The sequence below is a fragment of the Actinia tenebrosa genome, unplaced genomic scaffold, assembly GCF_029948245.1.
Source record: "Actinia tenebrosa isolate PJP-AT-01 unplaced genomic scaffold, QUT_ActTen_1.0 PGA_scaffold6__47_contigs__length_16458017, whole genome shotgun sequence".
NCBI classification, from domain to species: domain Eukaryota; kingdom Metazoa; phylum Cnidaria; class Anthozoa; order Actiniaria; family Actiniidae; genus Actinia; species Actinia tenebrosa.
This window is the reverse complement of record NW_028292583.1, coordinates 12,843,438-12,858,525: the sequence shown is the minus strand read 5'-3', so window position 1 is coordinate 12,858,525 and position 15,088 is coordinate 12,843,438. Positions and strand designations below refer to the sequence as shown.

Below are 15,088 nucleotides of genomic sequence, written 5' to 3'. Positions count from 1 at the left end.
GGCTTATGTTAATAGCTTGTGATATGATATAAATACATTAAAAAATAGTATAACATCTACTACTTGAGCCACGCGCAAAGGGTCAGCGGTTGACTACCACAGCAACCGATAGACTCTTCCACAGTCTCTCGCTCGTCCGTTCCGTCTCCACGCTTAGAGACTGTAACGGTACAATGACCGAAAGGACTTATGGGTCCCGAAAACTTGGACCAAATACTAATCCACAAAATACTAGTCCACAGTCTCTCTCGTTTCAATATTTTTAAGATGGCGGCGAAAACGAGAGAGACTGTGGACTAGTATTTTGGTTCCCAAAGCACGCCAAGTCCCAGTTTTCGGGACCCATAAGTCCTTTCGGTCATTGTACCGTTACAGTCTCTAAGCGTGGAGACGGAACGGACGAGCGATAGACTGTGGAAGAGTCTAAGCAACCGACCGCTGGTTTTCTTTTTTTCAGGATCCTTTTCTCAAAGGGTCAGCAGTGCATTACCATAGCAACCAGCCATTGGACAGTAGTCTAGCATGTCATTAAGCCAGTTTTCTCCCTGTGTTCAATCTTGCCCTCAAATTATGATTCACGATCACAGTTTGGTCTTTCTCTATTCAAATCAACCTGTTCTCATTAATCTTTAATTCCATAGTAACTTAGAATACACCAAACGTGTTTATATTTTTGTAAATGATAATGAATACTAACAGCAGGTGTGCGTCGGAGCATATATTTTCGACTTTCAATTAGAATATTTACAGATCAAAAATAAACCTTTCTCTGTCAGCCGGAGATACGACCAGAGACGACCGTCTATAATTAGATTTATTATGCCTCCTCCAATCACATCTCCGTATTTTAGCCACAACAACAACAACAACAACAACAACAGCAGCAGCAGCAACAACAACAGCAGCGACAACAACAACAACAACAACAGCAGCAGCAACAACGACAGCAGCAACAACAACAGCAACAACGACAACAACAACAACAACAACAACGACCTTTATTTTACTCATAGGAAGAAGAATAGAGTGCAAACAATATAACCATGAAACTTTAGTAATACTAAATAGCACAATTTCATGCAAATTCCATTGTTTTCTATTGTTTAATTAGCACTATTTTGAACTATTTAGTAATTAGTGTTTCACGGATTAATTTAATTTGAAAAGCGTTTTGACAGTAGCGATGATGACCAGGAAAAGAGAACGACGATAGTGACAGGAATGATTTTAAAAAATATCAATTGTGATGATGATGATGACCGTAATGGTGATGATGATGGTGATGATGATGATGATGGTGATTATGATGATGATAATGATAATGGTGATGGTATTGATGATGATTATGATGATTATGATGATGATAGTGATGGGATGATAGGATGATGATGATGGCGATGATGGGATGATGATGGTGATGGTGATGACGATGATAATGATGATGATGATGGTGATAATGATGATGATGATGATGAGAAGGACAGTGATGAAGATAACAATGCTCCACAGTCATGTATCAAAATCAAGTAGAAATATTTCTTCGATCAATGTTCGTGTGCAGTTGTTCTCAACATAGCACGACACAACACGTTCACATCAATATTGATAATATATGATCAAGAACAAAAACGACTCGTATAGAGGTAATGTCGTAAATCTGCCATCATTAATTACGGAGAGTCGTAGGCGAATCTATCCCCTCAGGAGAGAAAAATAATCTACAAGCGATCACCTGCCAGTATCTCACGTTTAGACGAGAAGACCGGTGTCCATTGAACTTGACTCCGATATAACGTTCCTTTCCAATTCACTAGTTATCTTTGTATTGAACAAGGATATGTTTAAGGGGGAAATAGCTTGAAATGATATTTGCATGGTCGATCCAACCACGAGGATCTTTCTTCCTGTTTATGAACGTATCTCGCCATAATTGTGTCAATTACGAGTCACTAAAAACCAAAACATCTGTGCTTCTCCTGAAATACATGACAGAAAAAGTCCAATATCGAAATTTTTAATACGATGCAATAAATAATCTTGAACAAAAATAATATTGATTGTAATAAGAATAGAATCTAACGTGGACCAGTTGCCAAGACAATAATTTGTAATCCTTTCGCTGTGTAAGTTAGCAAGTTAATCAAGTACGGTTTAAGAAAATGATAATGATTTTTTACTTTAAGTTACATTTATTAGTTAAGGGAAAAAAACAGAGGGAGAAATAAAGGCTTATTATGAAATAAAATAAAAAATCAAATATTTTTTGCTATTGCCATGACATAGTAGTTTGCAAATTAGAACCTATTTTTCCACGGTTTTCTTTTGATTTAATGTATTTTAAGCCATGTCAGCTTTTTAGCTCGAGAACAGAGCCATCTGCCCTAATTATTCATCGTAATAGCTCAAATCAGTCATAGCATCATTTGGGAAGTAATTCTACCACCACGCGTAGTACGCAAAATGATTGGGAAAATCTACCAAATTCAGCGGCTAAAAGGCGGCCGTTTTCTTTAGAAAAGCAATTCATAAGTCTTAATGAAAACTAATTATTTTTATATCTGTAAAGCGTTACTATCGATATCTCTAGCTAGATTAAACTGATTACAGTGTGACTGCGACCAACTTATTTTTTTTCTGTTTTAATGTGGAGTTGTTCGACTAGTTTATAGGCGACACCATGGGAGCTTATAAGTAAACCAAGCGTTCCATTTATTCAGAGTTTATGTTAATTCACAAGTGAGACAATCATTGTCTACTTTCTGTGTTTTATCAGGCGAATTTAAAGGTCATTTTCAGTCTTTTTTGTTCCGATCTATTTGTAGAATTTTACCACTTTCGTGTACGTCATTCATGTCAACCAATCACAGCTCGTCTTGAGGTGCAACAATAGATCAGTAACCTAGCAACGTACTCCTTAAAATATAATAAGAAAAGGCTTTAAAGCTGACACCCCTTTTGATTACCTTGCATACGGATATCAACGCAGTTGGATGTCGATGTTGTCCTGGTGAACTGAAGAGACCAAGAGAGAATCCAGAACCGCGGTACTCATTGATATTACAGTTGGTTTTCAATTACTTGCTTCAATTTATCGTAATTTGAAGACTCTTTCAATTTGTAAGGTGTACCCTCAAACACTGGGATTAGGTCTTTATGGATGTCTCAATATAGAAGTCGGCGTTTGAGAACAAGTTGCTCTCCTGTCGGTGAAATATAAAGAGGAAGAAGAAGCGTCTAATTAGATGAAAATGGGAGACCCGTCGCTGACACCACCACGGTCGCCATCTTCTTTTTCTCCCAATAATGGTGGAAACAGTGTACATCCTTTGATGACATTGGAATTTTCGAAACAGTTGACGGATTGTGGAGTGAACGTAAGCCAGTTGGATCTTGATCCGAACCAAACGTCAGCTGATTTTTTTGATTACTTGAATGATGTTTTAACTTCGCACAACTGTTCCACTGGTGGGCCCGTGCAGCCCTGGGAGCCGACTACTTCTGCCAGCCCGCACGTTCTTCTTATTGTTTACTTTGCAGCGATTATGGTGCTCAGTTTAGCAGTCAATACTTGCGTTATCGGCACTATATGTCGTGTGCGAAAACTCAGAACTATTACGAACTGTTTTGTCTTAAGTCTAGCTTTTGCAGACTTGCTAATGGCCTCCGTTGTTGTTCCGTTGAAGATCAAGGAGCTGTACAATCAGAAGACAGAGACGTCGCCTTTTCTTGATACTTTATTCCCAATTCTTGGAGTAGCATCGTTGTTGAACTTGTGTGCAGTAACTCTTGATCGCTACTTTACGATTACAAGCCCCTTGACGTATGAAGCCAAGGTTAGTAGTCTACAGACGGGAATAGTTATAGCATCAATCTGGGTCATCTCTACTACACAGGAGATGATTCGCTTCGCGGTTAATAAAGATGAATACCTATTTCAAGTGATCCGGTTTGTGATAGTGTTCAGTGTACCATTTATCTGTGTGATGTTCGTAAATGCCAAGATCTACCTGATAGCCAGAGGACATGCCAGACAAATAAGAGCTTCAGTTCCGGATCAAAATACTGATTCCAATCGCCGCAACTTCTATAAGAAGATGAAAACTGCACAAGTCATTGGCTTGCTCGTAGGAACCTTTATTTTTACTTGGTTGCCATATTTTATCATAACAATCTACGAACACATTAATGAGCAAAGACATGTTTCTACAGGTGTATCGTTGTACAAGCCAACCCCAGCGTTAGAAGTCGGGAAAATCGTCTGCGCAGCGCTAGCATGCAGTACTGCACTCTTTAATCCTCTATTATACGGTTTTCTCAGGAAAGAAGTAAGAAGTGCTATTATCAAATGCGTAAAGTGTGAGAACATTAACCAGTTAGATTTTAATACGAATACAGAAATAACAGCACGAAGGATAGAAAATACGACTCGGAAATAAACAGATAGAAAATCATGGTATTCATTTTATGTCGTGTGGTGAGCAGATCAGCAACAGCTAGCGGCGATATTATATTCATTTCCAATTTAAAACGATTTATCGAGAAAGTATTTTAGTGGTATAAGTTTAAATAACAAATTAAAGCTAACGCAGAGAATAAATATCAGCTTTATTTTGCTGGCTTAGTGGAAAAAAAAGAAATATATATAAGGTCATGACTTTGACAAATGAGAGTTTGTAAACGAAACAAAACTCGGGGGACTTTTTCGCAAAGCAATATTGAAAATCTTTTCCTGTTACATGAACTTCTTTACTGTTTGATAAAACTTGCTAAAGCTTTAATTATTATTACTATTGTTTTATTAATTCTAAGAGTTATACCATAAACTTATAACTGGTAAACAAAGTATAAAGCATTTTAACTGCGGATTTTGTGTGTTTTTGAGAGACCGGTACAGCTGCAAAATAGCGAAGAAAGGATTGCTTTTTTTGTGTCGAAAAAAAAACTTATTAAAGAGTGATTAATACGCAAGGTGTTCAGAAGCTCACACTTAATATATCAATTAATAGTTAAAAGAGACAACAGATACATCAAGAACACCATCAGGCCGATATTTAACAGCGACGGTTTTTTTGGGGGGATTTATTTGACGCAGAGAATGAACGTTCCATTTAGCCTGACGTGACATTAAAAATCTGTCTTTGCTCGTATGTGCGAGTTCTCTTATGTACATAGATTATTCAAATATATTTTTTCACCGTATTATGGTGACGCGATATTAATTTTGCAGTGAGAAAAAATACGACTCAACTACAACAAGAGGAAATGAAAACTGGAAAACTGGTTTTTAGATCATGAAGGGGTTGAATTTGAGAGTAACAGTTAATTGTACAATTAAATAGAATCATGTAATAAAATAATTGTATGATGTGGTTTATGTGTGTATTGAAAAGGCAGAGATGCAGAGAATTAGGATTGAAAGAGTATGACACACTCGAAAACACATTTAGTGATGACTTCAAGAGTGAAAACAGCAAGTAAGGGAGGGAATTAACGTACAAAAAAACTCCGACCAACAAACCGTCAAATCTGAGGACAACTATTTGTAAATCTTAGTACAAGTTAAATTCCAATTCGATCTGTGAGATAGTCGTGCCTGACTTAGATCATCTCAGAGGTTGTTTCAGGGTTTGATCTGAGAGTTAGTCGTGCCCTGACTCAGATCAGCCAAAATTTTCATCGATATTTACCCATAATCCTCAGCGGCCTCACAATGGTAGTTTCAAGGGTCAAAATATTAACCTAGACAAGCAGGCAAACTAATTTCAATCTAGTTTCTCGCCTAAAACCAGATGGCTTGGCTAAACTAATAAATACGACTTCTTTATTTTATTTTAGTCTCATTAGTTTTCTCTCTTATGAAAATAACGCATGTTGTCGCCTGAAGGGGACGCTCTTAGTTCACAGTGTAAATATATGGCTTCTAGAAAGATGACTGAGATCTTTGTTTTGCCGGCCTATTGACCACTCTAAAAACTCCAGCGTGTGCGGGCTTAGCTTCTGAGATCGGAAAACAAAAGCAGAAGTCAGAATAAACGAACAGGCAACTCCTGGATTCAAGGCAAAATCCGCACACACTGGAGTTTCAAAAGTCGTCAATGGATAGCGAGGAAAAAGTACGTCGAAAACCAAAATGATAAAAATCCGCCACCATGGATAAGATATCTGAATCCACAAAAAAAATCGACATTTTGTGTAAATAAGAAGCTTGAGGAAAGGAAATACAATGTTAAAAGTACTCGAAAAAATCAAGGATTTACACTACTAGTTTCTCGACTTTCGGAGTGCATGGAAGTACTAATGAACCCCTAACTGAACAAGCCCTAAAATTAAGTACGTAACGTGACTTTTTTTTGTTTTATTTCCTTTGTCCTATGATAAATATTCTTCTTTTTTCCTACTTCTTAACGTAAATAAAAGAAAATTTGAGAAAGGATAAAAAATAGACTCTTGTCATGCTTGATATAAAAGTAAACAAAGCCGGCGAAGAAAAGAAAAAAATAAAACACAAAATATTCTCTCAAATTTCCTGTCAAAAACAGGAAAATAATATGAAATTTATAAAAAATGTTTGCGTGCAAAAATTGAAGTCAAAAAACAAAAGAATTAATGAAGGAAACATTACTTGAAAAATGAAGATATTCCTTCGTACGAAAATGTAATATTACTTTCGTTAGCACAGCTGCGGCTTTGTACGTCACACTTAGATAATAAATATAAACGTTGCTCGAATTTATTTTAAAGGATGTGCTAAATCATCCAAGACAACTTTTAAATCTCCGTAGAAACCAGTAGAAAGATAATAACCTTCTAGTAAAATTAGTTAGAAAATAATGAGAAAGTAACAAATACTCAGCAATATCGTAAGGTTGATACGCTGATTACTAGAGTTAAGTTTCAGTTTATTTTGAAGCTCAATATCTCGTCGGGTCGGGCGCCTTTGAGAAAGAATTATATTTGTACTGTTTTATGAAAGATCTAGAGTTTTTGTACTACGTTACACTCAAGTGCATTAAACCAAGTATTGATTTTATCTTTTTGAAAGGTTTTTGTGGATCTTATCGGTGCGTCAAATGAATCAATATTGCACCAAAACGGCTCTCTCTCTTTCTGCCCCTTAAGGTTGATCTGATCTATAAAGTTAATTTCCTTTGGAAAGAAGTAAAACTCTGGTCCATTGTAGCTAATATTACGTGGCTGGCTGTTTGATGGTAAAACGACATAACGTGGCGTAATAAAAAGATGAAAAATCACGTAGTAATTGCGTCACTGATTTGATCTTTGCATACTTCCTCGTTTTTGAACTTGTTAATTGTCTCGGAAATAAAAACTAAAATTGATGTGATTCAACGTATTTATCTTAAATCAGTCGTCAGTGTAGAATTGAAAGCTTGGCCCAAAGTGCCCTGTTTGCGCAAAGTTAGAGTGACCCGTACTGCTAGGTCTACCTCTTTGTTTGGTGTCTACTAGAGCTTAGAACTTAAGTTGTTTACAAAACAATATGATCCGGTTCAAATGACGAGTTATACATCATTGATTCACGGCTATAAATCGAAACGAAAAAAATAAATGTAAATGCATGCAGTATTTTACTTTGGGTGTAATATTTTCCCATTCCACCAAACTTCTTGATCATTTTTCTGTGCTCCTTCCACATAACCTCGTTAATGTTTTATCGAACAAGAAAATAATACTCAAGGGAATGATATGTGATTTGGAATGGGGAGACACTACGTCCAAGCAACATTCGAAACAGACTAGAGAGAAACAGAGAGAAACAGAGAGAAACAGAGAGAAACAGAGAGAGAGAGAGAGAGAGAGAGAGAGAGAGAGGGAGAAATCTTTTTACCATGTTAGTTTTACCAGTGAACGAAAAAGTTATACTCATTGTGAAGGGAACAATACGTGTTTTAAAATAGGAAAATACGCCCAAGGCAACAGAGTGACTTTTTTAGACTTTGTTTTTCAAAAGAGAGAAGGGAAAAAAACAAGTTATATTGTTGTAATGTACCGGACGAATCTTTCTCTCTCTCGAATTATGCACCATGGATGAACTAAGCTTTAAAATTGTTGATTTCCGCGAAGGGCGGGAAACGGAAGACACTCAAAACTCTTCAACAGAATAGCTGTCTTTGTTTCTTTCAGTATTCTATAGAGCTTTTGGATGTTGTTTATGGACCATATTCTCGAAATATTTTCATAAATTAAGGTGTTGCGTAAGTAGGTAAGATGTGCGTCAAGCACGCTAACACGTTAACTTATGGTAATCACATTATTTTTTCAGGATAAAAGTTTTAAAGTAGGAAAAAATATTATTATCTACTTAGATAGGAAATGAATAAAAATTAGCCTGACTTCCTTTTTCTGGCTTAATGGTTGTTTCTGGTTGAGCTTAACATTCCTTTAATTCTAATTTGATTTAATTCCAGTCGTTATTTTCAGTTATATCAACCAATATGGCCGCCATTGTCAGTTCATGTTATTTCAACCTCGGTGCGAATAATTGCAAATCATCTATATGTTTTCTTTATCAGTTTATAACCAGTATAATTCTCGCTCTGAAAACCATTTGATAAATCCTTAGATACTGCATCTAAAGGCTCGCCAACAGTGACTCCGCTTAAAAATACACTGAGCCGTATCAGATGTTTAGCCGAATGATAACCTCTATAGATACTGTATCTATGTTTTAACCGTAGAACGCCAATTCGTTAGCGTAGTAGCTACTAAACAAAAGCATTCCCAAGATATAGGTCAAGTGTTCTGAAAACCTTTTGATAATATAACATGAATCCTCAATAAATAGTGTGGCATTTCTTTTTTTCTAGATAAATGTATTAGTTAGTATTTAAAAAAAAAAACTCCCCACTATTGATAATGTTTTGAACTGAACGTTTAGATAAATCCTTTATTATAGGTCGCAAATTTTCCTTTTCTTTATTGCAGTTCTTGTAGTTAGCGTGTTTTAGCAAGTATTTCAAGAGATCAATAAACCTCGGACAAATATTCGGGTTCATATTAAAACCTGACAAACAAACAAACCGATTTTAGAATGCCGCTTTTTTATCAACATCACAAGCAAAACATTATTAGAAAATATTCCTAAATTACAGTGTATTTCTTATTGTCATAAAATAAACGGGATCAAGATTTGTTTTAGCAGGTTATTGTCAACAAAGGGGAAAAAACAACAAAAGAAAACAAAGCAAGCTAGTAAACATGAATAAAAAAAATAAAGACTAGGAAAATTAAACATTTTTATTGCCAGTTGCACAGCGTCATAGCCGCCATCTTAGATCAGTTGAACAAAAGACTTGTCAATGAATTCTTTGGTCATATCATTCAAAATGGCGGCTATGTCTTTTGTTATTTCATTCTCTTGGGAATGATTGAAAACCAGCAATATGCTCTGCCTCATTTGAATATGTTCCCCAATTTGTCTAGTTTCATTCAATCTTTCACTATTTTCCTTTTTTTCTGTGATTTCAATTTTTGAGCCTGATTTGCTGTTTAAACGGATGAATGACATGATGGTAGCGGTAAGGCACTGAACCGCTCAGTCTCCCTTACAACCCCTCCCTCCCATTCGATTTTCGTCCAACTTCCTTAAATTTGCCCCATCATATAAATTTGCCCCTCTACCGATCTCAATTCTTGAAACTGATTTACCGTTGAACTGATGCCATGGAACTGAACTATATGGGCGAACACTAACTCTCCCTTTCCACCTCTCCCTCGTATGTGGCTCCGATGGAAAATCCAGAAACAATGAATAAATTTAGCTTTTTTCAGTCAATGCTTCTAGCAGACGAAAAAGGTTTTTGAATCTTGGAAGAACAGTCATATTGAAACGTGACTGAACTCACAACATGGCGGCAATGACGTCACATGCACAAGAACAAAGATCAATAATTTCTCAAAGAATCAAGTCATAAATCACTATCTCCAGAATACTCAAGTATAACTTAACAAATAAAGCTTATGTATAAGAATAAGGATTCATGACGTTGATTTTATAATAGAATATTGAAAAACACACGTTTTTGTGCGACATCGAAAATCATGCACATCTTACTACATTTTTTCATAATTTTCTTTAAGAAAATCGCAGAAAAATGGTTATGGAAATATGATTTTTTTGTTTTTACCAGATTATAAATAGATTTTTTAATTGCTATTCGATGTCTCGAGGATTTTAAGATCGCTTCGGAAGCGCTATCATGATTTATATTAGAACACTTGTGCCTTGAGGACGAACTAGACTAGTTGTCTAAGACAGTGTAATGAAAGACGCACCAGAATAGTAGTCTAAGTGTAATGACTCAACGTTGTCAATCACGCTCGAGGCTAGTTTTGAATTCAACGCAGCGGGCACCACTGAAATGTGTATGCCATTTCAGGTTTTGATCTGTTAGTTAGCTTTAACCCTGACTTAGACCAGCACGGAGGTTGTTTCAGGTTTTGATCTGTTAGTTAGCTTTAATCCTGACTTAGACCGGCATGGAGTTCGTTTCAGGTTTTGATCTGTTAGTTAGCTTTAACCCTGACTTAGATCAGCACGGAGGTTGTTCAGTTCAGGTTTTGACCTGTGAGGTACTGGCCGTGCACTGACTTAGATATCAGCACACCAGAGAGGGTATTTCAGGTTATACTAGTCTAACATGCAGCAACTCGTCTAACATGCAGCAACTCGTCTAACATGAAGCAACTAGTCTAACATGCATCAACTCGTCTAACATGCAGCAACTCATCTAACATGCATCAACTCGTCTAACATGCAGCAACTCGTCTAACATGCAGCAACTCGTCTAACATGCATCACCTCGTCTAACATGCATCAACTCGTCTAACATGCAGCAAGTCGTCTAACATGCAGCAACTAGTCTAACATGCAGCAAGTCGTTTAACATGCAGCAACTCGTCTAACATGCAGCAACTCGTCTAACATGTAGCAACTCGTCTAACATGCAGCAACTAGTATAACATGCAGCAACTCGTCTAACACGATGCAACTCGTCTAACATGCAGCAATTCGTCTAACATACAGCGGCATGCCGTCCCTTATGGTCATCGCGTGGTATGAGGCCACCACAGATGCCTCAAAACAAACCACTCGTTAAATTTAAACCAACGGTTTTGAAGTGACACAAGTAAATAAAACCGACTTCAAAAGTTAACGAGAGTCTTATTTATCTTCTAAACGATAGATTAATTCATCATCGATGGAGGTTAAAGACTCCACTAAAAGCTTTATAATCTTCAGCTAGCTCAGTATCAGACTATAAGCAATGAAGAATGACGTTAACGTTTCATGTCAGGACAACTTGGTAATGTCATGTTAGTTTGGGTTTAATGGATTTTGATGTATTTTAGTGGGCGTTTGGCAAAAAAAAAATTTTTTTTTTTTCGTCTAGGAACGGTAAGTGACTCGAGAGCTCTGTCTCCCGTTATTCAGATTCAGATTTATGATTACGATTTTGACGCTAAGTCTATTTGCCCTACTTTTGCTAGGTCGTCGCAGCTTGTTTACAAGGGGCACAGAATGGTTAAGAACAATAAGAATTTGAATTCATTTAAAGTGCTTAAAAGCCTTTGCACAATATTTTCAGAATTGATTCTTTAGACAGTGGATAGTTGATTGTGAAAATATTTCGTCATTTGAATGTCGGGTCTTCGAGATACGAAGGTTTATATTCCCAATATGTTAATGACTATGACGTTACATAAGGGATCATTTGATATACAACACTGCACTCGTTCTGGAATACAGTATTTTAAAAGCATCACCCTTTTACTCGTGACTCACGTAGAGGTTCTTACAAATTTGTTTTCAAAAAATGTCCAGCGTTCAATATTAAAAGTTGCCACAAAATAACTCAAACCCCTTATGTTACGTCATAGCCATTAACATATTGGAAATATAAACTTTCGTATCTCGAAGACCCGACATTCAAATGACGAATTATTTTCACAATCAACTATCCACTATTTGAAGAATCAATTCTGAAAATATTGTGTAAAGGCTTATAAGCACTTTAACCCCGCAGCCGATTCTCAAACATTTCATAAAGTGGTGTTCTATTCTAGAATATACGCGGTTTTTGATGGCTATGATTTGTTTTCTAAGTTAAAAAAAATACGAATTTTCGCACTGGGGTTATTTTGTGTTGCTGCTGCTTAGCCCTCCTCTTAAGTATTCATTTAGTATACGATAATTACTTTGTTTTAAAATTCGTTCATGCACTTCAATCCGCCTATAGTTGACGGAAGCCACTTATCGTTAAGCATACATTTTACCTTGTCTTTGATATCTCATTTATAACCAAGGTAGATTTAACAACAAGTCTATATTTTTTGTTTTCAGAATTCTCTAAATTTCGCTTTTGAGCTCTCAACATTTGAACAAGCGAGTTGATGACTGACGAAAAATGATCACTTTTAGTATTCTTTTTAATTAATATTGATTAATATTAGCTGTTATATTAATTAATGCGTTGTAGTAGTCAAAAGGGTGATACTGATTTTGATGTCAGTGGCCGGTGTGGAGTGACCAAGGGGATGAGTTTTGACGAGCGTTGTCTTAGAAACACAGCCTCTTGTAAAAACATCACATCAACACATCACATCAATTCTTAAGTCCACGTACGTTCTTGGCATTAGATGTCATAAAAAAATTATTAAAACGAGCTTGTTTTCTTTAGCTAACACTTTTTTTTTTCAACGATAGACTGCAGATCGTAGTAAGTTTGTTCAGCTGTACAAACTTGAGTGTACAGCCATCGTTTGAGATCTTTGTTGTTTGCTTTGAAAGAAAGATTAGAATAAAGCAAGTGTCATCACGTATGTTCTGGTACCGAAGAGAAGATCATGTTAAATTATATTCACCGGATCTAGAAATAGATTGGTAGTTTTGATCGCAAAGTTTCATGGGATTGAATTGCGAAAGAACATAAAAGAAACTGAAAGAGTGCTTCAGCATTTTTTATGGAGATAATTAATATTACTCGTATTTTATCTCTGGTCTTTTTGTCTCTTGTTACGATGATCCTGGATAACAGAGGCTTTGCATGGTCACGTGAAGACCAAATTTTTAAAAATAATATCATACTATCTTTCTTGTTAATTTTTTTGCCTACAACAACAACAACAAAGAAATCTTAATATCCATATAAATTATATGCTTGATTATCCACGTGATATTCACGTGGTCTTGGTGTCGTGGATCTCGATAAACTTTACACCTACCTTTGCTTGTATTACGGGGACTGGTAATGAGATGACGAGAGCCCCCAAAAGGCAGCAGATTCCAACACGATCTTGCCGACCACAGTAATTGGAACCATGTTACCGTAACTAGATAACCAATTAAAAATGAGATACGCATTAGTTTCGCCTTTTCATTATTATAAAAAAATAGATTCCAGTAAAGGTCGCTAAAACTTATGATGCCAAATATAGCCCTTACCCCTACTCCCAGGGGCAAGAAGCACTTTGGCCACTCACTCCTCCCCCGGTTCATTGTGTTTTTCTATGATGCAAGGTACCTCCTCTCCTAAGGGTATACAGTATCCTTTAATGCAAAGTACTCCTCTCCTCAAAAATTAATATGCTATCTCATGATGCCAAGTAACAGGGGTATCAAGGTGTCCAACAATGCAAAGTGTATGCCTCTTCTCTAGAGGTACTCTGGTATCCCATGATGCCAACCATGATTAAAAGTACCTCTTCCCTATGGTGTCCCATGATGCCAAGCAAACCCCTCTCCCCTATAGTGTCCCACAATGCAAAGTACCCCCTCCCTCCAGGGTAATACAAATACTCACCCAGTAGTGGTGATGGTGACGGTATACCACATTGCGCTGAGAATACTTTCAAAAGTAGTATTTTCATAATCAGTTTTCTCCATGTAGAAAACAATGGTCGAGAATAAGACGATCGTCAGAGAAAAAAACAGCTTGCTGGAAGACTTCTTGAGAGATTTAGACATATCTTGCAGCTTTTCACTATAACGAGCAAACTTAAGAACCCTGAATATTTTGAATATACGAAGTACAGAAATACCTTGAAGCTGGTTGCCTTGCTCCCCTGCCATAAATTGTGTAAAAATAATGTCGAAATAAAAAGGAAGGCTAGCTGTGACGTCAATGATGTTCAACAAATTTTGTTGTAGCATTTTGATTGGATGAGCAACAGTCTCACACGCCGATTGGTTGAGCGCTTTACTTTTTTGTCAGTTGTGGGAAAACCTATGTTAAGGATCGTACAGGTACTTTACATCACATAGGTTGCACTTGAAGCATGATAAAGATATTACTAAAAAAGCAAGAAATAATCATCTATTCACAAATCTGTTGCACACGTTTAAACTGAGAGGTCTAACGTGCAACAAGGCTTTTTATATTGGGCGTAATGTTTTCCCATTTCATTCCATGTTTAATATCATTTCTTTTCTGGGTTGCACATGAGAAGACACATGAATATAGATACAACTCAAACAAAGAATCTTATTCTCAAGACCACGTGCCATTCCCTAGAGTATCATTTCTTAGTTTAACGGTTGCACATGAGAAGACACATGAATATAGATACAACTCTAACAAAGAATCTTATTCTCAAGACCATGTGTCATTCCCTAGAGTATCATTTCTTTGTTTAATGGTTGCACATGAGAAGACACATGAATATGGATACAACTCTAACAAAGAATCTTATTCTAAAGACCAAGTGTCATTCCCTAGAGTATCATTTCTTTGTTTAACAGTTGCACATGAGAAGACACATAAATATGGATACAACTCTAACAAAGAATCTTATTCTCAAGACCATGTGTCATTCCCTAGAGTATCATTTCTTTTCTCGGTTGCACATGAGAAGACACATGAATATAGGTACAACTCAAACAAAGAATCTTATTCTCAAGGGAATGACACGTGGTATTAAATGGGAAACATTTCGCCCAAAGTAAGAGTCTATATTCATAATGTTGTTTATGTGATGGTGATGCAATGTTGCTTAGGAGGAGAATATCATACCATAGAAAAAATTAAATCAAAGAAACTAATATTCACTCAATATATTTATAATATTTCCA

The 15,088-nt window shown here is 36.4% G+C and overlaps 1 protein-coding gene across 1 annotated transcript; it reads left to right on the top strand.

Moving 5' to 3' along the window:
* Window positions 1–2,960: 2,960 nt before the first annotated feature.
* LOC116286515 (histamine H2 receptor) lies at window positions 2,961–5,369 on the top strand. Its single transcript, XM_031693055.2, has 2 exons — window positions 2,961–3,044; window positions 3,123–5,369. Exon 2 carries the CDS (start codon window positions 3,243–3,245, stop codon window positions 4,434–4,436), a length of 1,194 nt encoding a protein of 397 aa, XP_031548915.2. The 5' UTR covers window positions 2,961–3,044; window positions 3,123–3,242; the 3' UTR covers window positions 4,437–5,369.
* Window positions 5,370–15,088: the final 9,719 nt, after the last annotated feature.

Bases quoted from the DNA above. Each gene is read 5' to 3' on its own strand.
- LOC116286515 (XM_031693055.2), top strand. From the start codon at position 3,243: ATGAAAATGGGAGACCCGTCGCTGACACCACCACGGTCGCCATCTTCT.